The sequence below is a fragment of the Hypomesus nipponensis genome, chromosome 14 (genome assembly GCF_054491055.1).
Source record: "Hypomesus nipponensis isolate SF chromosome 14, ASM5449105v1, whole genome shotgun sequence".
NCBI lineage: Eukaryota > Metazoa > Chordata > Actinopteri > Osmeriformes > Osmeridae > Hypomesus > Hypomesus nipponensis.
In genome coordinates, this window is record NC_140374.1 from 11,955,793 (window position 1) to 11,983,542 (window position 27,750).

Sequence of the window (27,750 nt, forward strand, 5' to 3'; positions counted from 1 at the left end):
TGGGATCTGAGCAGCGGGAAGATCGGTCAAAGATAGAGACATCCTCCTCCTCCACCTCCCTGGTCCTCTGCAATGCACCGTTAATGTTTCGGTGGGACTCCGTCTGGACTCTGAGATGAACGTAAAGCGGATAGAACAACAGTTTCTTCTTCTATCGTTATCAATACTTCAACTGCTTATAAGAGAGGGTAAGTTTGTCTAGTAGATTCAGTTCATGCAGAGGAAACTGCGCCGTCATAAAAAATAACGCGTTATTCAATTCCACTGACAAGAGTTTAACTTTTATTGCTCTGACGAAGAAATGTATTTTATAAAGAAAATACTTTGTTTTGACTTTGACTGAGATTATTTATTTGATGTGAACAGTTTACCTTCTAATGTAACAACCTAGCAAAATTACCCGCTCCATAATCATAAAAGAAAAATATTTTGATCCCAGCGTTAAAACTGTTAGGCCAAAATCGTCGATGTGTAATATTGGGGAAAGTATCTGTTTTGTTCAGGAGCTCACAGCCAGCTATCAGAGGCAGAGGGAAGACTGCAAAGGTGAGAGTGAAAACCATCTCCATTATTCCTGATTCAATCCTAAATGTCCTGTATTATTCTGCTGGTTTCACATAAAAGTAATTTTTTTACAATTAACATCCGACCAGGAGTCATCATCCTGTGTATATGTGCCCCGGTGCGTGTATGGGTGTGTGCGTGCGCACATATACAAATGTGATAGTGTGCACGTATGCCGCTAAATGGTGTAAAGTGCACTTAACTCTCCCCCGGAGTTGTTATCCCCCTAATGTGTGTGTTTGTGACTGCAGAAGGGCTAATGCACTTCGGAGGAAACGGGATCTCCTTGGGGAGGAGGTTGGTACACTATACCTAAGAGAACTAGTGGAGGTCAGGGCACCCTCATACACACAACACCAGAGGCAGCACAAAGCCCTCTTTGAAGAGCCTACACGCAGACAACCATGCACACGCAGAATCAGGTCCACACACGTCACGCCCCGAGATGGACGGGGAGACCACAGTTTGATCTCGGTCATTTTCGTCATTGGTTTCCTCCAGACTTTTAGGCCTCTTCTGTCGGAAGCGACGTTTCCTCGCGGCGTTCTTCACAACCACACAGCCAGAGACGCCTCCTCAGGTACGCACACGCACGCACACGCGCGCGCACACCCACACAATGTCCGCCGTGACAGCCTCCACAGATAGTCATCCGTGTGTGTTCGTCCCAGAGTACTGTGGATGTCTCAACGGAGGCTGGTGTCAGGAGGACGGAGTGTGTGACTGTGCCCAGTTTCAGGCCCTGGGAGATCGTTGCCAGATCAGTAAGTAACAGACACACACACACACACACACACACACACACACACACCCTCTCCATCTTCTTTCAAAGAGCACATATGTCACAAAAGGTCATATGTACTGTAGTTGAACCGTGTTGTCTGGGAAAGATGTGTGTGTGGGTGTCTGGGGGGGGGGGGGCTGTTGGTAATTCTATGAGGTTGGTCAGACTATCACATCAGTCAGCAAATGTTAATAAACTACTCACACAGATTATATACACGCACTGTGCACACAAACACACACACACACACACTCACACACAGGTTCCCTTCAACCTATAAGTTAAATGTAGCGTCTGTGACTAAGCCAGTAGGATTAGAAGGTAGCTGGTTTCTAGTTTCTGTTGACTACAGAGTCCTTATACATCAGATGTCTACTTCCAACTCCTAGACAGTTAGGCACTGTACAGGTTATACCCCACTTCCACTTTACATTTTGTGGGCCACATTGCCACCAACAATCCATATAGTTTGTCCTGTATTCAGCAAGTTCTGTATGTGTTCATACTCTATACATCCTGTATTTATGTAAAGATATGGGACCAAGCTAGTGGCATGGTTGTGTGCGTGTGTGTGTGTGTGGGGGGGGGCATGCTGGGAAGCTGGCTATGGGGCAGTGCAGTCTTGGCTTGGTGTGCTCAGGATGAGGGAGTTTCCTGAAACTGAGCTGCTTTTAGACAGTTGGCACCCTCCCACATGCCCACCCACATAGGCATGGACGTAGGGTTTAGGATGGGACAGGAGATGAAAGAGTCTGTCACGGTGTTCATGGTAAAAGTGTCCATTTGAGGATTCACTATTAAAGATGCTGTAAAGTGGAATTGAAAATGAGTGTTGAATGTGTTGTTAACGACCCATCTAAATTTGAATGAAAAAACCCAACCGATAAGTATGTTAAATTAGGCTTTGAAATTGTGAGAAAATCAGCAGTCTTTTCTGCTTGAGACTGGGGCCGGGGGGTGTGTCACCTAAAGGAGCTAAAGCTCCGCCCCCTAGAATTTATGGAATTTAGCCACAACAGTAACGCTAAGCTAAATCAATTGCAGATATCAGAACAGACCTACCTGCAGTCTCTGAGTGTTGTATGTGTTAATTACTTTGTCTTTGCATCGTACCAGCTGAATAACAGAATGCTACCGTCTGTGATCTGACGTAGATAGGTAGCTGTGACGTAAATGGGTTGGGTTTTTGCCCCGGCTATACAAAATCTGAGCTGAAAATGGAAGAGAAACTGTTCAACGGTCTAACTCCACATTTCAGTGCAACAAAGTTTTCTTGCTTTGCACATGCTTTCAGGAACTCATTTCACAAGTATATAATGTATTGAGAAGCAAATGATGGAATTTGCTTTATAGCATCTATAAGATAAATCACGTTTCTTTTTTGTCATTCGTTTGATTTGAACGCAGTTGTGCACAGTCTGTCACCTCTATTTAGTAGTGATAGGATGTGTCTCTGTCATGGCTGCCCAGTCCCTAACCAGGGTCAGGACAGGGATGGCATCTGCAGGTCTTGGGGACAGCACCACTATGAGACATTTGATGGCATCTACTTTTACTACCCTGGAAGATGCTCCTACATCCTGGCCCAAGACTGCCACTCTGCTACGCCTCAGTACACTGTCTGGGTAAGAGGACTTGGAGCCGCTTCACAACGCACGCATCTCTGAGGTTGGCTGGCAGGTGTACTGTACTCAGTGCTTCTCCACATGCCACGGTTCTGTTAAAGGGCTCTGGGACAGGATTTCAGTTTTTCTTTTTTGGATTGATTACACACACAGGCTCATCTTAATCACAGAAATGAATCCTAACCCTCTCTCTCCCTCTCTCTCTCCCTCTCTCTCTCTCCCTCTCTCTCCCTCTCTCTCCCTCTCTCTCCCACTCTCTCCCACTCTCTCTCTCTCTCTCTCTCTCTCTCTCTCTCTCTCTCTCTCTCTCTCTCTCCCTCTCCCTCTCCCTCTCCCTCTCCCTCTCCCTCTCCCTCTCCCTCTCCCTCTCCCTCCCTCCCTCTCTCTCTCTCTCTCTCTCTCTCTCTCTCTCTCTCTCTCTCTCTCTCTCTCTCTCTCTCTCCCTCACTCTCTCTCTCTCTCTCTGTCTCTCTCTCTCTCTATCCTATTCTCTCTCTATTTCCCTCTCTTTCTCTCTCTCTCTGCCTGCCTGCCTGCCTGCCTGTCTGTCTGCCGGTCTGTCTGTCTGTCCTCTCAGGTTCATAACAGTAGGTCTTGTCGGGGAAGTGTGTACTCATGTCCTCGGGCTCTCAGTCTGTTCTTCCCCAACGAGGAGGAGATCCACATCTCAGGGTACCAGGTCCACCAAGGAGGCCGCAGGTATGTGTGAGGGAGGCTGTTGCTGTTCTAGCCTTTCCCCCCTCATATTTTCATGTTGTTCCAATAAGGGTGTGAGTACGTGACGTGTGTGTGTAGGCTGAGTCTGCCCCAGACCGTGGGTGGTGTGTTCATTGAGCGCCTGGCTGACTACCTCCTGGTGAAGAGTGTGTTTGGCTTCTCGCTGGCATGGGACGGTAGCTCCGGAGTGTATGTGAAGATGAGCGAGGAGCACCAGGGCGCCCCCTGTGGCCTGTGTGGGAACTTCAACCACCTGGCCAGCGATGACCTCACCACTCCCCGAGGTAGGACCAGCCTGACCGGCCACTCCCCCTCTTATCCAGTCTCTCCTCACCTAATCACTCACAATTATTATGATTCTACTCTCAACACCACATCAAGACAATTATGGCGGCGGTGGCGCTGGGAGGACCCAGGGAGGGACGGGCAGGGGAGACAGTCCATGCTGATAGGCTGTCTTTGTCAAGCTGTAAGGAGCAGGAATTCTCCCCCAGGTCCTGTAACCTGACCCAGGGCTGTACGTCTGAGAAGAGGAGAGAAGGGGAGAGGAGAGGAGGAGAGGAGGGGAGGGGAGAGGAGAGGAGGGGAGAGAAGGGGAGAGGAGAGGAGGAGAGGAGAGGAGGGGAGGGGAGAGAAGGGGAGAGGAGAGAAGGGGTGTAGAGGAGAGGAGGGGGAGGGGAGAGAAGGGGATAGGAGAGGAGGAGAGAGGACGGGAGGGGAGGAGAGGAGAGGAGAGGAGAGGAGGAGATGAGGAGAAGAGAGGAGGAGATGAAAGAGGAGAGAATAGAGGAGGTGTGTGAGTCTTGTGTGTGAGGGATGAGCGAGTAAACATGGTTTTCTATCTCAGGCGATATACACACCGTAACCCACACTCTCACACACACAACTGCAATCATAGTCCATTGTTACAGCTCACTAACTCAGCTCCGATATTCATGTTGTTTTTCTTGCTGTAGCTTGCATTGCACAGACGGATAAACGTGTGTCTGTGTGTAAGGATAGGAGCTAAGGGTAGGTTTAGGGTTCAGGATAGGTTTGGGGGTTACAGTTAAGGTCAAGGTTAGGTCAAGGTTAGGATTAGGGTTAAAATTAGGGTGAGGGATAAGTGAAAACAGGATTTTGAATTTTGAATCCCCACAAGCAAAGCTGTACCCAATATCTTTGTGTGTGTGTGTGTGTGTGTGTGTGCAGGTGTGCTGACAGAGGAGCCGGTGGTGTTTGGTAACAGCTGGTCCCTGGACCTCCCCCATGAGAGAGCCTGTCCCTCAGTCGACCTGGACTTCAGCGGTCCCTGCCAGTCAGAGTCCGACATGGACGTAAGATCTACACCACACACCCCTACTGCTGACCCCTGCTTTAGATCTGGTGTGTGTCCAACTCCTTGATGGGTCGTGTGCTTCTGTGTATGTGCGTGTGTTCTTCTGAGGATGTGTGTGTGCGTGTGCTTGTGTGTGTATATATGCGTGTGTCTGAATGTGTGCATGTGTGTATATATGTGTGCATGTGTCTCTATGTCGGTATATGTGTGTGTGTACGTGTCTGTATGTGTGTGTTCGCAGGACGCCATAGAGAAGTGCAGCGCTCTGCTCTTCTTCCCCTTCCTGTCCTGCCATGAGAACATCGACCCCAACCCCTTCGTGGCGAGCTGTGTCTCTGACCTGTGTGTGTAAGTCAACACACTCCAGAGCGTCTCTCTCTCTCTTCCATAACCTGTCTCAACGACTCTCTCTGTGTACTAACAGCAAAGTACATGTTTGTGTGTGTGCACGTTGGCCGGTGTGTGTGTTCAGCTCAGATGACGAGGAGACCTTTTGTCGCGTGTTGGTCGAGTACACGCGTGCCTGCTCTCACGTGGGATACCCCGTCAGAGAGTGGAGAGACAGCTTCCCCTCCTGCAGTAAGAACCCACACACGGCATACACACCCCTCCATGTCTCGCGCTGATTTGCTGAGTCGTTGCGTGTGTGTGTGCGTGCGCGTGCAGATGACGGCTGCGAGGAGAGTTTTGTCCATAGAGACTGTATCAGTTGCTGTCCTCCCACCTGCACCTTTGAGAAGGAGTGTCTTGGAACCAACCTGCATTGCCTGGACGGCTGTTACTGCCCCGATGGTACACACTCGCACAAACACAGACAAAAGTACACACTTTATAGCCTTTCTTTCCATTGCTCTGTCTTTAGTTGAAGATCTTATCCAGAGCGACTTACAGTAAGTACAGGGACATTCACCCTGAAGCAAGTAGGGTGAAGTGCCTTGCCCAAGGACACAACCACATGTGCACTAGCCGGGAATTGAACTGGAAACCTTCAGATTACAAGCCCGATGCTCTACCCGCTCAGCCACTTAACGCCCTGTCCCTCCATTGAGTTCTCCACCAGCTTACTTCCAGGTCTCTGTTGTTGATTCTGTCTCCAGGTCTGATTCTCCAGAACGGGACGTGTATCGCCGTGTCTCAGTGCCCCTGTGTGTACCATGGCACCTCATACACACAAGGACATGTACTGGAGCAGGGCTGCAGTGTGTGGTGAGTGTGTGTGTGTATGAGTGTACAGCATCTCCGTGTCGACGCTGGTTTTTGACTGTGCTGACGGAAAGCTGTGTTGTTTTTGCAGTGTGTGTATGGGGGGAGTGTGGAACTGCACTGGGAGCAACTGTACAGGTGAGCCACCCCGAGCTACCAGAGATGGGAGTATCTGCGGAAACGTTAGCGGCCCCAGGCCAGCTCTATAGCAGCCGAATTAGGGTGGAAAGCTGGTAAAGTGTCTCATAGCTGGGTGTCACTGAGTCAGCTCTTTTCTTTTCACCTCTCTCTCTCTCTCTTTCACGGTTTCTTTCTTTCTCTCGCTCTCGCGCTGTCCCTCTCCCTTTGTCTCACTCTCACTGTCCTCGCCCCCTTTGTCTTTTAATATCTCCCTCACTCTTCTCTCTCTCTTTCTCTTGCTCTCTGGGACTCGGCCTCCATCTCCCTCTCTCTCTCCCTCTGTCTCTCTCTATCTCTCCCTCCCTCTCTTTCTCTCTCTCCCTCTCTTTCCCCACCCACCCATCCCTCTCTTCCTCTCTCTCCCTCTCTCTCTCCCTCTCCCCCCCCCTCTCTCTCTCTCTCTCTCTCTCTCTCTCTCTCTCTCTCTCTCTCTCTCTCTCCAGGAGAGTGTTCTGTGGTGGGTCATGTGTTTGTGACGTCGTTTGACGGCAGGATGTTCCTGCAGCCAGGAGCATGTCAGTACGTCCTGGCTAAGAGCCGCGGCAGCAGTAGATTCACCGTCACACTGCAGTACACCACCTGTGCAGAGGTACAGACGCACGCACACACACACACACACACACACACACACACACACACACACACACACACACACACACACACACCACCTGCCTAGAGGTAACCTTTCCTCCTGTGTGTGACCTTCTGTGCAGAGATGCTCCCCCATCTCTCTTTTCTCTCTCTCTCTCTCTCTCTCTCTCTCTCTCTCTCTCTCTCTCTCTCTCTCTCTCTCTCTCTCTCTCTCTCTCTCTCTCTCTCTCTCTCTCTCTCTCTCTCTCTCTCTCTCTCTCTCTCTCTCTCTCTCTCTCTCTCTCTCTCTCTCTCCCTCTCTCTCTCCACCTCGCTCTCTCTCTCTCTCTCTCTCTCTCTCTCTCTCTCTCTATATATATATATATATATATATATATATATCTCACACACACACACACACCCTGATTGGAGGTGACCTTGTCTTACGTGTGTGAGCAGCAGCAGGTGTGTATCCAGTCGGTGACGGTGGTGCTGGACGAGGACGTGAGTCGTCAGGTGACTCTGACCCGGGATGGGGAGGTGCTCATAGGGGTCAACCCCGCCCCCGTGCTGCCCTACGCTGACGGTAGGACACACTCAGGGTCAAGCTGCTCTGATCTCTACAGGATTCACATAGGCAGCAGCAGAAACAGAAGTGGAAGGAAAAGCTTTTGGTGATAAACAGTGTGTTTGATGTGAATTCCCGTGTGTTTCTGTGTGTGTCTGTGTGTGTATGTTTGTCTGTCTGTGTGTGTGTCTGTGTGTGTGCGTGTCTGTGTGTGCAGATGCTGTCAAGGTGCATCGGCTGACGTCTGTGTTCGTGCAGCTGAAGGCGTCTCTCGGGCTGCGCCTGCAGTTCGGAGGCCGCGGGGGGCGGGTCTACCTGCAGCTAGACAGCCAATGGCGGGGCTCCACGCTCGGACTGTGCGGGACCTTCAACGGCAACCTGCGCGATGACTTCCTGTGAGGAGACCTGCCGTTTCCTGCCGTTGCCATGTTAGAGAGTGTTGACGTTGAGCCAGGCTGATGATGGCGTTCTCTCCCCAGGTCTCCTGCAGGGATGATCGAAGGGACGCCCCAGCTACATGCTAACGCCTGGAGGGTCTCCTCTGCCTGCTCTGCTCCTGTCAACCTGCCCATCATCGACCCCTGTGAGATGAACCAGCACAACGGTAAACGCCAACCTGGCAACACTAACGCGTATGAAAAGCTGTGTGTGTTTATGTGCGTGCGCGACGTCCAAACGGGCCACACCCTTAACCCTTCTGTCTCTAACAGACACACGTTAAAAACAGCGTATGTGTGCTTGTGTGTGTGTGTGTGTACCAGTGTTCTACGCCTCCCTGTGTGAGGTGCTTCTGGGCAGTGTGTTTGCTCCGTGCCACGGCTACATCAGTCCCTCCGTGTACCAGCAGCAGTGTCGCTACCAGGCCTGCAGCTGTGGCGACGCCTGCCTGTGCACGGCCCTCGCCCACTACGCCTACCTCTGCTCCAAGCACGGCGTCTCCGTCAACTTCAGAGCGCACGTGTCCGAGTGCGGTACGTCCCTAAGCGAGGGGGGGGTTTGTTTCTGGGGGCCACGAGGAGTGGCTTCGGACTTAAATGTAGCTCGTTGTAGCCTTGTGTCTGTCGTGTGTGTTACTGTCATTCATGTGTGTGAGTCTCGGGGAGGGCAGAAGGCGTGTACTGTACTGGACCTCAACATGTGTGAACGTGTATGCGTCTGGTGTGTACGTCCATGTATGTGTGTGTGTGTGGTGTGTCCATGTGTGTGTGTTGTGTGGTGTGTGCAGGCGTGGTGTGTCTAGGAGGGATGCTGTACCACTCCTGCACGTCCTCCTGCGGCCGCTCCTGCCGCTCCCTCTCCATCGCCGAGACGTGTAGCCGTGACGACTGTGCGGAGGGGTGCGGCTGCACCGACACCACGTACTACGACGACGCGCGGCAGCGCTGCGTGCAGCAGTGAGCCTTCCCCTGACACACGCACATTACACACACACACACACATTATCATGCCTCGTACATGAATCCTCTCTGCGAGGTGTGCCTCCGGAGGGGCGGAGGTGAGTGTTGGCCTTGCTGTCAGAGATAGACTGACAGGTGGAGCCGATGGTGACCGGTCACATGTCCTGTGCTGTGTCGTCCCCCCCCCCCCCCCCCCCCCCCCCCAGGTCCCAGTGCCACTGCTACTCCATGGGAGGGGTGTTCCAGCCGGGGGAGGTGTCCTTCAGCGCCTCTGGCCCCTGGTGAGTCAGCATCCACGCTCGGGGGAGGAGAGGGGGACGGGGGACAGTGACTGTGATGTTCTACATCTTTCTGGACGTGTCAAGCCTTACTCCGTAACAGCATCGCACTCTTCTCTCTCGGCCTCTCTCTTCGTCTCCCCTTCGCTCCCTCTTCGACAGCCTGTGCAGGAACGGGAAGATGGAGTGCGTGCCAGAGGAGAGAGGTAAACCATACCTTCCGTCCTTCCTCCTCTCCTTCCCCGTTACCCCGCGGCAACAAAGGGCCGTTTCAAGCTCTGTTCTTACTGATATTCATAGCTCTGTGGCTAGAGTCGGAGCTCATTTCCCACGCCTGTTCAGACTCCCTTCTGAAAGGCTTTCCCAGACTCCCTACTGAAAGGCTTTCCCAGACCAGACTGTGTGTTTGTGTGTGTACATGTCTGTGTATACATTTGTGCGCGCGCGCGTGTGTGTCTCAGAGGAGCCACAGCGAGGGCAGTGTCCTGAGGGGAAGGTGTACCACAGCTGTACCGACCAGCGAGGAGGCATTGCCTGTGAGGTCACCTGTCGTAACCTGATGTTGAACCTGACCTGTCCTCCGAACACCCCCTGCGTCTCTGGCTGTGTCTGCCCCCCAGGGTAAGACCCTCGAGACGAGCCCGGTGTAACACACCACACACACCTGTTGAAAACGGGTTTGATTGTTTTATCCCGGGCTCTCTGTCGCCCCCTGTCTGTCGCACGAACGGGGCAAGTTCTCGATCGTGTTCTTCTGTTCTGAGGATTTGTTACTGTCAGAATCAGAATCAGAAAGGGATTTGTTCGCCATGAAAGTTTGCCCAGACAAGGAATTTGCTTTGGCAGGAAGGTGCATACAGTAAACATATAGGAATCTTAAATGTAAATATGTGGTCTAACTATACTAAGGATACATAAACTGTGTGTGTGTGTGTGTGTGTGTGTGTGTGCGTGTGTGTAGGCTGGTTCTGCACCATGGGGAGTGTTACTACCCAGATAACTGTCCGTGTGCCTGGCTGGGTCTGGAGTATCTGCCTGGGGAGACAGTGGACACGCCCTGCTACAGATGGTACCCACACCCCCCCCCCACCCAACCCCCAACCAAGCCCCTCTTCCCCACACATGCTTGTGTAGTATCCTGGTCCCTCTCACCCCCCCCCCCCCTCTCTCTTTGTTTCCTCAGTGTGTGTCACAGGGGCTACTTCAACTGCAGCTACTCTCCCTGCCCGGCAGTGTGTACCGTCTACAGCGACAGACACTACCACACCTTCGATGGTCTGGAATATGACTACTACTCAGACTGCCAGGTCTACCTGCTGAAGGTCAGTGTGTGTGTGTGTGTGTGTGTGTGTGTGAGAGAGAAAGGAGTGTTGTGTGTGAGGAATGTTGTGTGTCGATGTGCATGCGGGTGTGCGTGCGGATGTGTGGACGTGTCTGAATGCGTGTGTGTATGGACGTGTGCGCTAGTTGCGTGTGTGAGGAGGGTTGCGTGTTGATGCGCGTGTGTGTGTGTGTGTTGCGTGCGTGCGTGAGCGGTGTGTGTGTGGGGGGGGAAGGCCGAGGGGAAGAGCCTATCTCCTGCTTCCTGACTGTATCTGATTGGGATCTAGGAAAGCGGATCCGACGGACTCTCCTTTTCTAATCTCGGGAGGGAGAGAGTGGTTTTTAATTAGAGCCGTGTGAGGTGTGTGTGTGTGTGTGTCTGTGCGTGCGTGTCCCCCAGCGCATGTGTGTGCATCCGCGTGGTTTGAGGGGACGCCAGCGGACGCGGTGCGAGGCTGTAGAGGCACAAAGAGAGCAGTGTTGAGCCCAAACCCCAGGGCTCCGAGCTCTCAGGGATCTTAGAATAAGAATTAGCCGACATTCCACTTCAAACCACCGCTGTGTGGCCGGCTTGCCTGCCTTCCTGCCCACCGGCGGCCATCTTGGTCCCCCTGGAGGAACGAGGCAGCAGAATGAAAGGGCTCTGTGCTGACGTCAACTCTTTTGTGCGGTTCCTTCCTGTGCCTCCAGAGCGTCGGGGACGGGGCGGACGTGTCCATCGTAGCCCAGAACAAAGACTGCTACGAGAGTGGCATCGTGTGCATGAAGCTGCTCGTCATCCACGTGGGCCTCACCAAGATCTACTTCAGCGACAACTCGGGCAACCCTGTACGCCACGCGCACCCACGCGCACGTAAACACACACACACACACACCTCCCCGCTCGTGTCGACTCGCAAAGGGACTCGCGGGGTGATTGGGAGGCCTGTTTGGTGTTCCTGACCCTTGTGGTGACCTGGTGTCTCTGTCCGCTGTTCCAGAGCCCTGCCACTGTGGTAGGGAGAGGGTCTGAGTTTGAGCTGTGGAAGGCGGGCTACTACACCGTGGTCCACTTCTCCAACCAGGACCTGACCGTGCTCTGGGACCGCAAAACGACCGTGCACATCCGAGCCGGGCCGCAATGGAAGGTCAGGAGGTCAACTTGTCGGAAAGAGTTTGAGTTTGAAACTCTTGGTTTCAACTCGATTCAACCTCAGTTTGACCATGTCTGCGTGTTTGTCTTTGTGCGTGTGTGTGTGTACGTGTACGTGTACGTGTACGTGCCCAGGGTCTCCTCAACGGGCTGTGTGGGAACTTTGACAGCGTGACAGTGAACGACATGACCACCTCCAGCCACATGGAGGTGAACAACGCACAGAGCTTCGGGGACAGCTGGGCCCTGGGACAGGTAGGCCCAGCAGGTACAGTAGCGGCACTGATACCTGGATGCATCTCTTTCCCCCACCCCCACCCCCCACCCCCCACCTCCCAGACTTACCTCACTCTGCCGAGCCCCCGTCTGCCTAGGCTTCCCTGGAGTCTGCCGTGATATTTAAGAGAAAGCAGACACTCTCTCTCCCTCTGTGTGTGTGTGTCTGTGTCAGTGTGAGAGTGACTACGTGGTGAAGCGGCCGTGTGAAGGGGACCTCGGCAGACAGCCGTACGCCAAGAGAGAGTGTGCTCTGCTCTACAGCGACGTCTTTGCCCCCTGTCACAATGTGGTGAGTACGCGCACACGCACTCGTGCCGCACGGCATACACGCCCGCAACACAAACGAACGCGCCCGCGGACTCACGCACGCCGCGGACTCACGCACGCACGTACACACACACACGAACACACACGCCAGTGTGGTAGGAGTGTTTAGCAGCTGCGTAAAGGTTATCTTTCTCACAGTGGGGGAGGTTGGGTTGGCGGGGGGCTATGGGAACGATTCTTATCTGATCCCGGTGTGTGAGCTCTATTCCTCAGAGATAAACACCAAATACCACAGACATCTAATACTCTACACACATACACAGACACACACACACTCACACACACACACATTTCAAACTCACACACAATCGCCATTACACACACACACAAGCGCACGCGCATTTGAAAATCCAGAGTGGGCACGCCTCTTATTGTTTGGGGGTGGTTTTTAACGGCATTATTGTGCCGTTCTCTATGTGTCCAGTAGATGGCGCTGTAGGTTTGCCTGAGTCCGATTGGGCAGTCAGCAGTGACTGTACCTTCTTAACGGAGGTATGCTCTCCCAGTCATCCTGCCCGTGTCAGCCATTTAGGGCAGGTGCAAGCTATGTGGGAGGGTTAAGACAGAGACAGCTTTCCTATCTCCAGTTCCTAGGGTGAAGACCAGGTCAGATCATCCGCTCCGCGCCGGATACATGGATTCTTTTCATAGCTGAAATAACTGAGTGTGGAATTAGAATCAGTGCCAATCATAACGATAGTTCATTGGAACGTGCTTTCTCCGAACAAATAACGCAGACCTCAGACTGACACACATTTCTCTGCATCCCTTTATTGATGTGTGTGTGTGTGTGTGTGTGTGTGTGACAGCGCTCATCCGACCCCCATGACTGTGACCCATATCTCATTGTGCTGTCGTGTCCGGGCTCATCCTTCGTCTGCATAATTGATCAACACTACCTCCCAATGACCTCCGCCCCTGTCCTCCATCCGCCTACTGAACAATGACCTGCCATTCCCACAGAGTGTGTGTGTGTGTGTGTCACCCACCCAGGTGGATGTGGCCTGGTTCTATAGGAACTGTCTCACGGACACCTGCAACTGTAACCGCGGGGGGGACTGCGAGTGTCTGTGCACCTCCATCGCTGCTTACGCACACAAATGCTGCCAGCAGGGGGTCACGGTCCATTGGAGGTCGCCCTCGGTCTGCCGTGAGTACACACCCACACACACACACACACACACACACACACACACACACACACTCAGCCTGGTATACAGCAGCTATCGCTCCACGGTTGCGTGCCCCCCTTTCCTCTCATATCCCTTTCGATGTCTGTCACCACATCGTTTGGTGGTCACCTGACGCCCTGAATCCAGCCACACACAATCCCAGACACAAACACAATCTTTCTGGGTGTGGGGTGATACACTACACAAACGCACATTCTCAAACACGTAGTATTCTCTTCTCCTCCACTCATTTATCAACCGACAGGAATGTGTTTAACACTGCAGTTCTAACCTTTGATTGTTGTCCCGTTTTCCAGCCTATGACTGTGAATACTATAACCAGGGTATGTATGAGAGCATAGACTTGTTTAAGACATAATAACAATCATTCTGAGGGCCATACTCAGTCCCTTCCTGTCTCTCACTTTCCCTCCCTCCTGTCTCCATCTCCGTCTCTCGCTCCCTCTTGCTTTATCTCTCTCTCTCTCTCTCTCTCTCTCTCTCTCTCTCTCTCTCTCTCTCTCTCTCTCTCTGTCTGTCTCTCTTTCTTTCTCTCTCCCTCTTCCTCTCTCTCTCTCCACCCATGTCTCCCGTGCAGAGTTGGGTGAAGGGCCGTTCTCCCTGGTCAGTGCTGGCTACAACGACACCATGCTGGGGGTGAATCGCAGCAGTGGCTCGGTGTTCCCTCTGGTCAGAGAGAGCTCCAGGGGTCTGCCTCCTCCAGGACTTCTCTTCAATTTCATGATCACCTCAGGACTGCTGAAAGACCGCACGTCACGTGGGCACCGCACACACACACACGCACACACACACACACATGCCTGACCGACGTCTCACCCTATCCCACGTTCTCTTTCAGGTCTCCCAGTGGTCTCTCTGGAGTCTGCAGAGCGTCCAAACTACTTCCTGGTTGTCTCTGGGCGTGGACGGCTCCAGTTGGAGCATTGGAGCCGGGAGGAGGACTTTGGTCGCAAGGCTTCCTTCATCCAGCACCAGGGGTTGTTCCTGCCTCGCCACGCCTCCTACGAGCTGATTGGCCAGCCGGGAATGTTCCTGACACTGACTCGCGTTACTGCACGTGCTCAGAGATACGACAACTCGGAGGCCTTTAAGACAAGCAGCAGCTTCACACTGGAGGGTCAGACACACACATACACACAGAGACACACACACACACACACACATGTCTGAAGCATGGAGAGTTACACTCAATGCTGGCAACACCAAGTATCATGTGGTGATACTCCCTGTGTCTCCCTCCACCCTGCAGAGAGCAGTTTTGTCATCCCGTACCGTATGATGTGTGAGTGGCGCTACCAAGCCTGCGCCAGTCCCTGCGTCCGCACATGCAGCGACCCTGACGCCACGCGCTGCCTCTTCCTGCCCCCGTAAGAGCCCCCCCCTCCGCCCCCCCCCCCTCCGCACCCCTGCGCGCACAAGATGTGTGTGTAAACATGTGCGTGCGTGTTTGTATGTGTGCATGTGAATTTGTATGGACAGGTGGTTGTTGATGTGTGGGTGTGTGTATGTGTGTGTGTGTGCGTGCGTTGCAGGGTGGAAGGCTGTTTCCCACGCTGCCCCAAAAACATGGTCCTGGATGAGGTGACGAGGAGGTGTGTCTACCCAGAGGACTGTAAGTCCACACAGAAGGTTATGACTCCTGCATGAATCACACCTGGGCAACACTTTACCACTATTCATTCAATCAATGAATCAATCAATGAATCAATGTATTATTAATAGAGCTCTATTAAAAACAGTAGACCAATGTGTTGCACATGAACACATGAATGACTACGATCAGACAGGCACAAAGTCACACATGAAACAAAAACATAGCATATTCAGTCAAGGATTACAGGCTTAATGTTGCAGGTTCAGTACTGCCCCTGTTTGAGTTCAGTTCTTTCTCTTTAGGTGCCACTCTCCCTCCCACTCCGACCCCCTTTGCGTTCGTGACGCGGTCTAACCGAACCACCGCCGCCCCAACCACAACCACAACTCCAGTCCCCACCACCACCACCACGACCGTGACTACGACCACAACCTCAACCACAGTCACTACCACCAGTACCGCTCCCCCGACCACAGCTAGCACCGCAACCACAACCGCACGGTCCACCAGTGCTCCCACTACTCCCAGTTCAGCCCCAGTCACTGAGCGTGTCACCCCCACGCTCACCCCCTCTCCCTTCCCTCCTCCTCCTCCTCCTCCGCCACCCTCCCCCTCCACCACCCCCACCCCGCCTACAGCTTCACCCGCTCCCCCCACCCCTCCCGTACCCACCAGCACCACGGAGGCACCCACGACAACCGTGACCACGGTAACCACAGGCGTCACGGAAACCCCGACCACGGAGGCCCCCTCTGTTCCCTCCACCCCTCCCCCGCCCTCCTCCCCTGCCCCTCCGTCCACCCTGACCCCCTCCACCACCTCCAGCCCCACCCCCTCCCCCCTCGTCACCACCCCTGCCCCCACCACCTCCTCCACCCAGCCCCCTCCTCCCCTCCCCTCCACACAGCCCACCTCGGCCTGGACCACCACCTTCACACACGCTCCAACCCCTGTCACCACCACCACCCCTGTCACTCTCCCTCCCCGGACCACCGTCGCCGCAGAGACCACCTCTGTCTCCACGGCAGTAGACACAACTGTAGTTATGACGACCACAACATCGCCTCCTGAGACCCCGGAGTCCACGTTCGTAACCACGGAAACAGCCACCAGCCCTGAAACTTCTCCCACACCTGAAGAAGTCAGCATAGCAACCACTCTTCCTCCCTTCCTCCTGCCCACATCCCCCTGTACAGTAAGTCTGTGCGCGTGCGTGTGTGTGTTTGTTTGTGCATGTGTGTGTGTCCTATAGGAATTTCAAACTGTGGGCTTAGGTAGGGTCTAAACTGGCAATATAATGCATGCACACACACACCTGGGCTGTAAATCTGTGGGACAGAGAGGTCCCGGTCTTGGGTCTGACCCTGAACTCCCATTACATTCCCCCAGTGAGAAGGCTGGAAGCCATCAAACAGCTAGGGGTCATGTTAACCTCTGTCTAACTACATCTATCTATTCCTGCACCGTCAGGTTCCCTATTAGATGTGTGTGCCTGTACGTCCATTCATTGTGTGTGTTTATGTCTGTGTGTGTGGGTGTGAATGTACGTCTATATTTCTGTGTGTGTGTGTGTTTATGCCTGTGTGTGTGGGTGCGAATGTACGTCTATATTTCTGTGTGTGTGTGTGTTTATGCCTGTGTGTGTGGGTGCGAATGTACGTCTATATTTCTGTGTGTGTGTGTGTGTGCCCTCCCCAGCCGCCCTACTCCTACAGGATCGACGAGTGCGCCGAGCTGATCTGCTTCAACGGAGAGCTGCTCCTCCACAACGCGTCAGCCCTCTGTCGCTTCAGCACCACGGCCCCACACTGTAGCCTGCTGGGCCTGCCCATCCTCACCAGCACGGACCCCTGCTGCCCCCAGTGGCAGTGCCCCTGTGAGAGCCGCCCTCACACACACACACACTGGCACACGCACTCGCACACACACTGGCACACACACTGGCACGCAGACCCACGCGCTCGCATTGAGTGAACACACACATACGTGTTCACGCCGACACACGTACACACGCTCTCACACAGAAACGCACATACTCGCGCACGACGCGCGCACACCGTGAGGCTTCACCTCCCGTGTGTGTTATCCTGTGTGTGTGTGTGGGGCAGGTCGTTGTTCGGTGATGTCTGACCTGCGCGTGATCACGTTTGATGGGAACAACGTGGCTCTCTATGATAACGGCTCCTACATCCTGGTTCATCTGCCCAGAGAGAACATCATAGGAACTGTGGACAAGTGCCCTACCAGCCAGGTACACACACACACACACGCACAACAGCCATGTACACACGCACACATACAAGCCAGTTACACACACACACACACACGTACCAGCCAGGTACACGTACACTGATATATCAGCCAGCTGCACACACACACTTATACACCAGCCAGGTACACACACGCACACACACTTATACACCAGCCAGGTACACACACACACACACACTTAGATACCAGCCAGCTACACAAACACTTATACACTTGCCAGGTACACACACATACACTGATATACCAGCCAGCTACACACTCACTTACACACAGTGTGCTCCTGTGTGTACAGTACGTGAGCTACAGGATCAAATCAAATGAACGTTGTTTAGCCCTCACAAGCCATGTCACAGAGGGCTTCACGTATGCCCATAGAACTGCACCCAAACCAACCTAGTCAGACAACAGAGGAGTCTAATGTGGCGGTTAATCACAGATGTGTGTTTCCTGTGCTTCCTCCACAGAGTGTCAACTCTATCAGACGGCCTGTAAGTCGACCCTTTTTTTCTCTGGTTGACGCTTTTTCTCTGGAGCTCTGAGTGACACGTGTGTACCATCCTCTGGGCCTCCTCAATCTTCTCTAACGCTTCCTTTCAAGAGCCCAACGGGTGGTACCTCCGGCCTGTGTTTTAAGAAGCTGAACATAACCACTTCCTCCTACAGGATCATCCTCAACCGCCTCGACCGCAAGGTGAGCGACCCCTCGCTGAATCACACTGACCCAACTCCTCAATGGCGTACGCGGTCCTTTTGTGCGTTTGGCGCGTGTGTGTTCATGTCTGTGTGCATGCGTGTGTCTGTCTTGGCGCATGTGTGTGTTGGTCTGCATGTGTCTCTGTCTGTGTGTGTGTGTGTATACATGTCTCTGTGTGTGTGTTGGTCTGCATGTGTGTGTGTGTGTGTGTCTACATGTGTGTGTGTGTGTGTTTCTGCACGCGTCTGTCCCTGCGTGTGTCCAGGTGTCCGTGAACCACATAGCGGCTCGCCTGCCGTTCTCCCGCCAGTCTCTGTACGTGGACGACACCGGGAGCATGTACCTGATCCAGACCCCTGGAGGGGTCAGCATCCAGTGGTACCACAGCACAGGCATCATGGTGCTGCAGTACACCGCGCCGAGCAACGCCTCGACTCCTACCAGAGGCCTCTGTGGTGAGCGCACGCACGCACGCACGCAAGTATATGCATGCATGCGCACGCACACACAACTGCGCAGTGCGTAAACACCGGCGTTTATGTATGCGCACTAGGAATGTGCATTTTCATCACTGGGGACGATGCGATACGCATCTCGATGCACTGCCAACAATCCGATACATTTACATTTACATTTATTCATTTAGCAGACGCTTTTATCCAAAGCGACTTCCAAGAGAGAGCTTTACAAAAGAGCATAGGTCACTGAACATAACAACGAGATAGTCCCAAACATTGCAAGCAGCCAAAACATGAAGCATACATTGTGAAAAAGCTAAACAAGTGCCAAAAGGGAAGACCCATAAGAGCATGTAGTTATACAAGTTACAAATAAAACAACATGAACCACAAAAGTGCAGGACTGTACCTGTAAAATAACAATCAACAGTAAAATATTACACAGCAAGTACAAGACTTAACTTCGTTATATCTAACCTACAATACAATAGCAACAAGTCACTCAATAAGAGTCGTCGTGATCCTGGAGGAAACTAACAAATCCAGCCAAGCATTCTTAAGTGCCGTTGTACTCCCGGAACAAGTGCGTCTTGAGCCTTTTCTTGAAGGTGGGGAGACAGTCAGTGTCCCTGATGGAGGTGGGGAGCTGGTTCCACCATTGGGGCGCCAGGCAGGAGAAGAGCTTGTGTTGGGACCGGGCAGTCTTGAGCGGTGGGACCACCAGGCGGTTGTCTGAAGAAGACCGTAGGTGACGGGTGGGGGTGTAAGGTTGCAGGAGAGACTTGATGTAGATGGGTGCAGTCCCGTTCACTGCTCGGAAGGTCAGTACCAGGGTCTTGAATCTGATACGGGCGTTGATGGGTAGCCAGTGGAGGGAGATGAGGAGCGGGGTAACATGGGAGCGTCTGGGTAGATTGTAGACCAGGCGGGCCGCTGCATTCTGAATCCTCTGAAGAGGGCGGGTTGCACATGCTGGGAGACCAGCGAGCAGCGAGTTGCAGTAGTCCAACTAGCAGCTGGGTGGAGTGCTCAGACAGATACATTAAAGATACGTAAAAGCAACTACTATTGCGATGCAGTGCGATTCGACGCGATGCGATTTAATGAGATGCGATGCGAAAGAATATGATGCGATGCAATTTAATATGGTACATAATGATTTATTTACTTGTCAGACAGCAAATCATAAGCTAAATAAAAGGTGAACATTTGACTTCACATATTAAAGTCTCTGTTAAAAGATCAAATAAAATCAGGCCTGGACCTTGCCTTAAACCAGTCCTTCTTTCCTGTTGTATGTGTTCTCTGAATGTAAAAAAGGGTAAACTATTACTGGCAGTCACAAGCTGCTGTAAACACTGTCAGAACACCTCACACACTAACTTGAACTCATCCGTCCTACTTTAAGGTTTTTCTCAATTACTCAGCTCTCCCTCTCGGAGAATAGCTCATTCTTGCTAGGGGTACCGGTGGAGCTAGCCACTGACTGTAGCCATAGCTGAATCCGAGGGGGAGGCAGACGTCTCCACACAAATACCATGTAGCCTCTTCAGGTGACTGCCTAAATTGGCCGTGCTGCCTGTGTACTTTATAGCAGCACAACATATCTTGCCAATTGCATGGGTCAAATTTGACCATCTATCTTAGAAAATCAGAAATGTTGCCAAACTTTGGATTTATTGCAATTCGTAGGAACGTGTAACTCTTCCTCCGCCATGATAACACTCGCCTGAACACGCTTCCAACTTGGCCGAGCGACTTGACGAGAATCGGCCACTGATAGCAGTGGAGATGAGAGCGCCCTTAAGAAACAGTTAGAGAGAAGGAATCTATCTAAATATACAATTATTGGTCACAAATCATTGGTCACATTTCTAAATACTAAAGGTGTTTGCCACTATTCTATATAAATACATTGGATTTACCGATGCAAAAATGTGAGAAACGATGCGATCGCGATTTCATCCCACATTGTTTCCGGTGCACACTTTCTTGATCCGGGCCATCGCATCATGAGCTTTTATGCCGATGCACCCATGCGAACCGGTAAATCTTACCATCCCTAATGCACACACACACACACACACACACACACACACAGGTTCATACACACACAGCCCCACTCTCTCTCACACGCACACACATTCTCACACACTCCATCACACACACACACACACAGGTTTATACACACACAGCCCCACTCTCTCTCCAACACGCACGCACATTCTCACACACTCCATCACACACACATACAGCCATGCATACAAACCCTTCGGCGGCGTTTGCAGCTTAGCGAGCGAACGCGGCCGGCCCGCTGACGTCCCTCTCCCCCCCCGGGGTGCCAGGTTGCTGCGACGGGAACCCAGCGGACGACCTGAAGCTGCCCAACGGCACGGTGGTGCGCGAGGTGGGCGACATGGGGCTGTTCCTGCAGGCCTGGAGGGTCCACACCTCGGAGGAGACGGAACACACGCGCAGGATAGGAGACAACTGCACCACGGGGGACTGCTCGCCCTGCATCTCCATGCTGCGCCAGAGGGCCTTCTCACCCTGCCACAGCAAGGTCCACACACACGCACACGCCCGCTCGCGTTTCGATGAGGACACATAGATACACAGCCCACGCACGCATAGTAAAGACACACGCACAACCCCATTTCTACTCAGACACACACGTCAACACACGCACACACACATGAACACACACACACACAGAGACCCGTACACGCGATTTAAAAAACCATCGTAACTCTGGTAACTCACAGCCTTTTAGGTCTAACCGCTTGTGTTGGGTGTGTGTGTGTGTGTGTGTTCCAGGTGTCTCCAGAGCAGTTCTGTGACGTGATGTGGGCAGGGGACCTGCATTATAAGGACCACCAGTGTGATTTCCTGGCAGCCTACGTAGCGGTCTGCTACACACACCAAGTCTGCATCAGCTGGAGACGAAACAACTTCTGCCGTAAGGCTCCCCACACACACACACACGCAACACAACCAGTCTGGATGGGCGGAAACCTTTTTCCCATTTCCTGTACTGCGCACACATTGGAACTCCCTCAACTCCCGACTCTGTGTAAGCCTCGTTCTCGTTCCGTCGTCCCCCAAGCTCTGCACTGCCCTGCCGGTAAGGAGTACCGTCCTTGTGTGAGCACCTGCACCAGCCGTACCTGCCAGAACCGAGAGTACTACGAGGAGACCACCTGCTCCTACATCAGGGAGGAGTGTGTGTGTCGCAGCGGCACCATCCTGCACCGGGCCGACTCGCCCTACTGTGTCACCGAGGAGCAGTGTGGTAAGAGTGTGTGTTTCTGCGTGGGTGCTAGTGTGTCACCGAGGAGCCGTGTGCGTGTGTGTGTGCGTGCGTATTACTGCGTGCCTGCTACTGCGTCACCGACGAGCGGTGCGGTAAGAGCGTGTCGTGTGTGTGTTGCCGTGTGTGTGTGTTGTGACCTCCCGGGTGGCACTTCCGGTGTCTTCAGTGTGTACGGACAACGAGGGTTCCCCCCGTTCCCCGGGCGAGGTGTGGAACGGTTCGGCGCGTGGCTGCTGTCTGTACCGTTGCATGGAGAACGGCTCGGTGGTGGCGGTGGAACCGGACTGCAGCTCCAGCCCCGCTCCTCTCTGCGAGAGGGAGGGGGAGTACGTCCTAGACGTCCTGGAGGAGGGAGCCTGCTGTCCCAAGAAGATCTGTGGTGAGTCGAGGCGGCGTGGGTCCGCCAGGATTGGAACCCACGACCTTCTGGATCCGTGGTGGAACTGTGGCTGAGTCGGTCCACTGAGTGGTCAGTCTAATGGCCTTGAGGCTTCTCTCTCTGTCTCTATTTCTTTCCCTCTTAGAGTGCAATCTGACCATCTGTGAGAGCGAGGTTCCGCCGTGTGACAATGGAAACCACCTTGTGATTGGTTACAGCGCCCTCTCTTGTTGTCCAGAATACAGATGTGGTGAGCCCCGGTGCTGTGTGCGAGCGAGTGTGTGTACGTATCCATGCGCGAATGTGTGTGTGTCACTGATGGTCTGTATTGCTCCCGACACATCACGATGGGCGATCCTCTCACTTTACTCTGCTGTGATTGGTCCGCCCCAGAGTGCAACCCCATGGCGTGTCCCCCTGTCGTCGCCCCTGACTGCAGGGAAGATCAGTTCCTAGTGGAGGTGCGGGAAGACAAGTCCTGCTGCTACTCGTTCTTGTGTGGTAGGGTCCCACTGCTTCCTGTCACATTGTCCCATCCTGTCACATTGAATTGACCACTATCAGGTTGTCTACTGGCATATACAGTATACTACTGCTAAGGCCTGATACTGTAGCACTGTGTGTGTGTGTGTATGTGTGTGTGTGTGTGTATGTGTGTGCGGGTGTGTTGTCTCTCTGCAGTGTGTGAGTCGTGTATAGAACCTGTCCCATCCTGTGCTCACGGAGAGATTCTGGCTGTGGACCTCAACACTACCAACAGCTGCTGTCCCCAGTACCACTGTGGTAAACTAGTAGCTCTGGAGGTCCTGTGTGTGTGTGTCTGGACTGGGAGAACTCTCGCTGACAACTGTGTGTGTGTGTCTTACCAGTGTGTGATGTCAACATGTGTTCTGAGTCATCTCTGAGCTGTGCCCCTGGTCTGACCGTGGTCCAGACCACCATGCCCGGCCACTGCTGCCCACAGCACCACTGTGGTAAAGTATACACACACACACACTGTCTCTTAAACAGACACACACACTGTCTCTTACACACACACACAGATACACACACACACACTGTCTCTTACACACACAAACAAACACACACACACACACACACACACACACACTGTCTCTTAAACACACACACACACTGTGTCTTACACACACGCACACATACACACACTGTCTCTTAAACACACGCGCACACTGTCTCTCACAAACTCTCTCGCACACACACAGTTTCACGGCTCTTTCCTGTAAGCTGTTTGCATTCCGTATGAACCTTGATGTTGATCTCTCTTAGAGTGCCAGTGCGAGGACAGCTCTCTCCCCGTCTGCCTGATGGTAAGTAAGCACCCTCCAGGAGCCCCTCACACAGAGCGAACGTCTGTCCATCCATCGCCCTCTGGAGGGGAGGACAGCGTGACAGCACGGCTCAGTGACTCTGCTCTCCTCTCTCAGGGGGAGGTGCAGATGGAGGTGCCTGACAGCAGCAGTCAGTGTGGATGTCCCCGTTACACCTGCCGTGAGTGCTTGGTAGACACACACACAGTCACACATCACCCTCTGTGAAATCTGTGTCTCCCTCATGATAAGAAATGTGGCTTTTGTAAGTATGTGCGTGTTTGTTTGTGTGTGTTTGTGTGTGTGTGCGCTTGTGTGTGTAGAGAAGAAGGAGGTGTGTGTTTTTCAGGGTGTGACGGTGTTGGGTCCGGGCCAGTCCCTGGTTCAGTCCTATGAGGGAGAACTGTGCTACACTGTGAACTGTCTGACCCACAAAGACTCTCAAACTGGCTTCTATGCCATGGACATCTCTTTTGTCAACTGCTCCCAGAAGTGTGGATCGGTACGGCCTGAGAGTTTCATATGGTGGAAATTCTGAACGAGGACCCTCAAGATATCTAATGAGGTCATTCTCTCCTCCTTCCTCTTCCTCTTCTCCTCTCCCTCTCCTCCTTCCTCTTCCTTCTCCTCCTTCCTCTTCCTCTTCCTTCTCCTCCTTCCTCTTCCTCTTCTCCTCCTCTCCCTCTCCTCCTTCCTCTTCCTCTCCACAGCACCAGGTGTATGTGGCGTCCTCGGACCCACAGGTGTGCTGTGGCTCCTGCAAAAACGTCTCCTGCACGTTCACCAATGACAACGGAACCACCGAGCTCTTCGCTGTGAGACAACCACGCACACACACACACACACACACACACACACGCACACACACACACACACACACACACACACACACACACTTGCCATACCACCGAGATGTTCTTTGAGATGACAGTACTTTTCTCCGCCACACTATCCCTCTCTCTCTCTTTCTCTCTCTCCCTCCTCAGTCGGGTAGTTCCTGGGTGGATAACTGCACAAGGTACGACTGTATGGAGACGGCGATTGGAGCCGTGGTTCTGGCCTCCGGGGTCGTCTGCCCCCCCTTCAACGACACAGAGTGCCTGCAGGTCTGTAGCCCCCGGCGGTCTGGCCTGGGCTGGTCCCCATGTCTCTGCTGCCCCCCCACCCACACACACACCTGCCCTCTAAGTGTTCCTCTCTGTGCTGTCGTTGCAGAATGGAGGGGTGGTGCAGAGCTACGTGGACGGCTGCTGCAGGACATGTGAGTCAGCAGTCCTATTTGCTTCTGGCTTCTGTCAATCAGATGGGTGGCCGCATTGTTGCCTGGCAGTGGATGGGCTTATTGGCTGAGTGTTTTTGGGGGGTGGCCTTAGCAGCAGAGGGTGGAGCTAAAGCCTGTGGTCGGCCTAACTCCCCGAATTCCATGCTTGAGTGGTGGCTCCATAGATGTGTGTATAGCCAAAACTGTAACATGTAGTCAAGCCCCAGGTCTCAGGTGGGCTATGACAGACACACGTTAAGGGATAGAAGATCATGTTTTAAACAGAAGGATAAAAATATTGTCGTACTGAGGTTAAACTGAGAATCGACCAATAAAATATGTCAATATTACAATATTAACCGTCAATTAAATGCATCGATAAACATAGAAACATCATTGCTACCAAGTCTTCCTCTCGTGGCGTTGGCTCTGCTTGCCTGCTTTATGGGTGACTGCGCGGTTTGGCCAATTGGGATGCTCCATGGTTAGAGTCTGGCCAATGAGAATGTGCGATGGGGCAGGGTTGTTCCCTGCTGAGCTGCTGTGTAGTTTCCCCCTAAGTGACCGGTCGTCTGGCTGCCCGAGGCAGGGTTTGAAATCACGTGCATGCCAACTGCACTGGGGTCAATGGTCTGTGTGTTCATGTATGTAACCATTCATCTGTGTGTCCTAAAGCAAGCGTAACCCTGTGTGTTCTCCTAACGTTCTCTTAACCGACCAACCTCGTTCCCGACGGCTCCTCCCAGGTTCTGGAGTGGGTCTTTTACCGTTTACCGTTAACCCCATAACCCCCACTGGTAGTACTAACTGTGACACAGGTACTGCCACCTTCCACCTCTCAGCCTCACGCTGTGTCCTGACACTGAGAAACACCCTCCCGACTGTGGAGGGTTATCTCTCTGTCTGTGTCTGTGTCTGTCTCCGTCTCTCTTTCTCTCTCTCTCTCTCCCTCTCTGTCTCTTTCTCTCTCCTTCTGTCTCTCTCTCTCTCTCCCTCTGTCTGTTTCCCTCTCTCTCTCTGTCTGTCTCTGGAACCCTCTATATCTCTCCTTGTCTGTCTCTCTCTATGTGTCTGTCTCCCTCTCTCTCCCTCTCTCTTGCTTTCTCTGTCTCTCTCTCCCTCTCTGTCTCTCTCTCTCCCTCTGTCTCTCTCTCTCTCCCTCTGTCTGTCTCCCTCTGTCTCTCTGTCTGTCTCTGGAACCCTCTATATCTCTCCTTGTCTGTCTGTCTCTCTCTGTGTCTGTCTCCCTGTCTCTCTTATTGTTTCTTGCTCTTTTGTGCTCTCTCTCTCTCTCTCTCTCTCTCTCTCTCTCTCTCTCTCTCTCTCTCTCTCTCTCTCTCTGTCTCTCTGTCTGTCTGTCTGTCTGTCTGTCTGTCTTTCTTTTTCTCTTTCTATATTGTATATATATTTCTATATGTCATTCTCTATTTCTCCTTCTCCACCTGTGTTTCTGTAAACCACTGTAAATCACATTGTAACCCACATGTAAACAATCACATAATATGTTTATTCTTTTCAACAGAATCTAATTGAAAAGTCTCACAAAAGATAGGATAAAAGGTGGAAAAATAGAACTGTTTAGCGAGGAGTACCCCAGAGTAACATTGAGATTATGTTCAACTCTAGCTCAATGCCATGCTACTGCCTCTAAACATGGTGCTGCCTTCAGACATTCCATTCATCCTGGGCACCCCTTTGTGTCAAACACTGATTGGTTAGAATATAAGGTCAAGTTCAGGTCAGTAGCCAATGGGAAAGCTGGATCTCTGGCGTGAGAGCTGCCCCCTGGTCATCCAGCTGTCAATCAAAGTGAGCCCCCACTGCTGGGCAACAATGAACCCTGTTCAATAGGCCTTTGAGTGTGTGAGACGGGCAGGGCCCTGTGGATCGAAGCTTTGAGTGTGTATGTGTGTGTCTGCGTTTCCTTGTATGTTAGTTAGCATATTCTCTCTATGTCAATCTTTCTATGTGCAGGTAAAGAAGACGGTAAGACATGTAAGCGTGTTGCCATCCGCACCACCATCAGAAAGGATGACTGCAGGAGCAACGCCCCGGTGAGAGGACGCAACAGAGGAACCAGAGAGAACTCAGCGCTTGGCTTGAATTACACCTGTATGTTATTTTGTCTCTCCCAACCTCTCTCTTTGTCCCTCTCCTTCGCTCTCTCTCTCTCTCTCTCTTAGGTGACAGTGTATTCATGTGATGGAAAGTGTCCTTCGGCAACCATATTTAACTTCAACATCAACAGCCACGCACGGTTCTGTAAATGTTGCAGGGAAAGCGGACTACAAACGCGCTCTGTCACTTTATACTGCTCACGCAACTCCACACTCGTGGACTACAACTTCCAGGAGCCCCTGGACTGCTCATGCCAGTGGAACTAGAGAGAATAAAGGCAGGGAGAGGTGTGCAGCTTGGAGCTTGGGGCTTATTTTAGAGAAAATAGTAATAAAGTGAGAGCAGAGGGGCCAGAAGTTTAGAATATTGATACATGTCCCAGTCTTAGCTGTAGAGATTACAACCTGTGTGTATCTAGACTAGCTATAACAAAAGGACAAAGGAACATAGGAGAGGGTTGACGGTTGAGACATGTACAGTAAACTAGCCAGCACTAGCCTTCAGTATCACACAGTCTGCTGTGGCAACACAGGCAGCTGTCTGGTGCCTTAGAATGACACAAACTCTGTATAGAACCTGGTAGGGTCATATCTTAAGTCTAACAGTTTATAAACAGTTAACCACAGCAGTTGAGGTTATTGATGCATTTAATGTTAATAGATAAGTTCGGAAATTCAATGATTGTATGCTGTTGATAAAATGTGCTGTAGAAAAGCAAAGGTCTGAATGTGTACCATAGGTGTGTCCCCTGATTTGATCAAAAAACGGTTTATGGTTTCCTTTCGGAAAGTCTAATCAATTACTAATGTGATTAGCTTGCAATTCAATCTGCATTTCTAAGTTATATAACCCAATAAAATACTGAGAGTGTCTCAT

General features: G+C 52.3%; 1 protein-coding gene across 3 annotated transcripts; it reads left to right on the forward strand.

Moving 5' to 3' along the window:
* The first annotated feature begins 115 nt into the window (after positions 1-115).
* otogl (otogelin-like) lies at positions 116-27,728 on the forward strand. 3 transcript variants are annotated; one of them, XM_084672178.1, is made up of 59 exons: positions 116-188; positions 504-546; positions 816-861; positions 1,066-1,144; positions 1,236-1,328; positions 2,819-2,973; positions 3,551-3,672; positions 3,769-3,974; positions 4,882-5,006; positions 5,250-5,356; positions 5,481-5,587; positions 5,675-5,800; positions 6,106-6,214; positions 6,303-6,349; positions 6,835-6,980; positions 7,421-7,547; positions 7,747-7,924; positions 8,009-8,133; positions 8,291-8,500; positions 8,755-8,923; positions 9,133-9,207; positions 9,367-9,410; positions 9,666-9,825; positions 10,166-10,273; positions 10,388-10,526; positions 11,218-11,355; positions 11,508-11,654; positions 11,795-11,914; positions 12,111-12,227; positions 13,259-13,415; positions 13,755-13,781; positions 14,036-14,215; positions 14,297-14,575; positions 14,708-14,825; positions 14,991-15,070; positions 15,355-15,548; positions 15,738-16,247; positions 16,751-16,928; positions 17,161-17,303; positions 17,788-17,811; positions 17,922-18,014; positions 18,283-18,472; positions 20,821-21,038; positions 21,293-21,434; positions 21,582-21,767; positions 21,955-22,167; positions 22,313-22,417; positions 22,561-22,668; positions 22,849-22,950; positions 23,037-23,141; positions 23,455-23,495; positions 23,613-23,676; positions 23,819-23,997; positions 24,206-24,310; positions 24,482-24,601; positions 24,711-24,756; positions 25,503-25,574; positions 26,731-26,810; positions 26,940-27,728. In XM_084672178.1, exons 1-59 carry the CDS (start codon positions 116-118, stop codon positions 27,138-27,140), a joined length of 7,701 nt encoding a protein of 2,566 aa, XP_084528304.1. In that variant the 3' UTR covers positions 27,141-27,728. The 3 variants fall into 3 exon arrangements, with proteins under 3 accessions (XP_084528304.1, XP_084528302.1, XP_084528303.1); XM_084672176.1 differs by having other exon boundaries at positions 816-894; positions 15,355-16,247; XM_084672177.1 differs by lacking the exon at positions 25,503-25,574 and having other exon boundaries at positions 15,355-16,247.
* The last annotated feature ends 22 nt before the right edge of the window (positions 27,729-27,750 follow it).

Bases quoted from the DNA above. Each gene is read 5' to 3' on its own strand.
- otogl (XM_084672176.1), top strand. From the start codon at position 116: ATGAACGTAAAGCGGATAGAACAACAGTTTCTTCTTCTATCGTTATCA. The intron at 10,274-10,387 runs GTACCCACACCC...TTGTTTCCTCAG, and splicing joins GACACGCCCTGCTACAGATG to TGTGTGTCACAGGGGCTACT. The intron at 23,142-23,454 runs GTAAAGTATACA...GATCTCTCTTAG, and splicing joins CTGCCCACAGCACCACTGTG to AGTGCCAGTGCGAGGACAGC.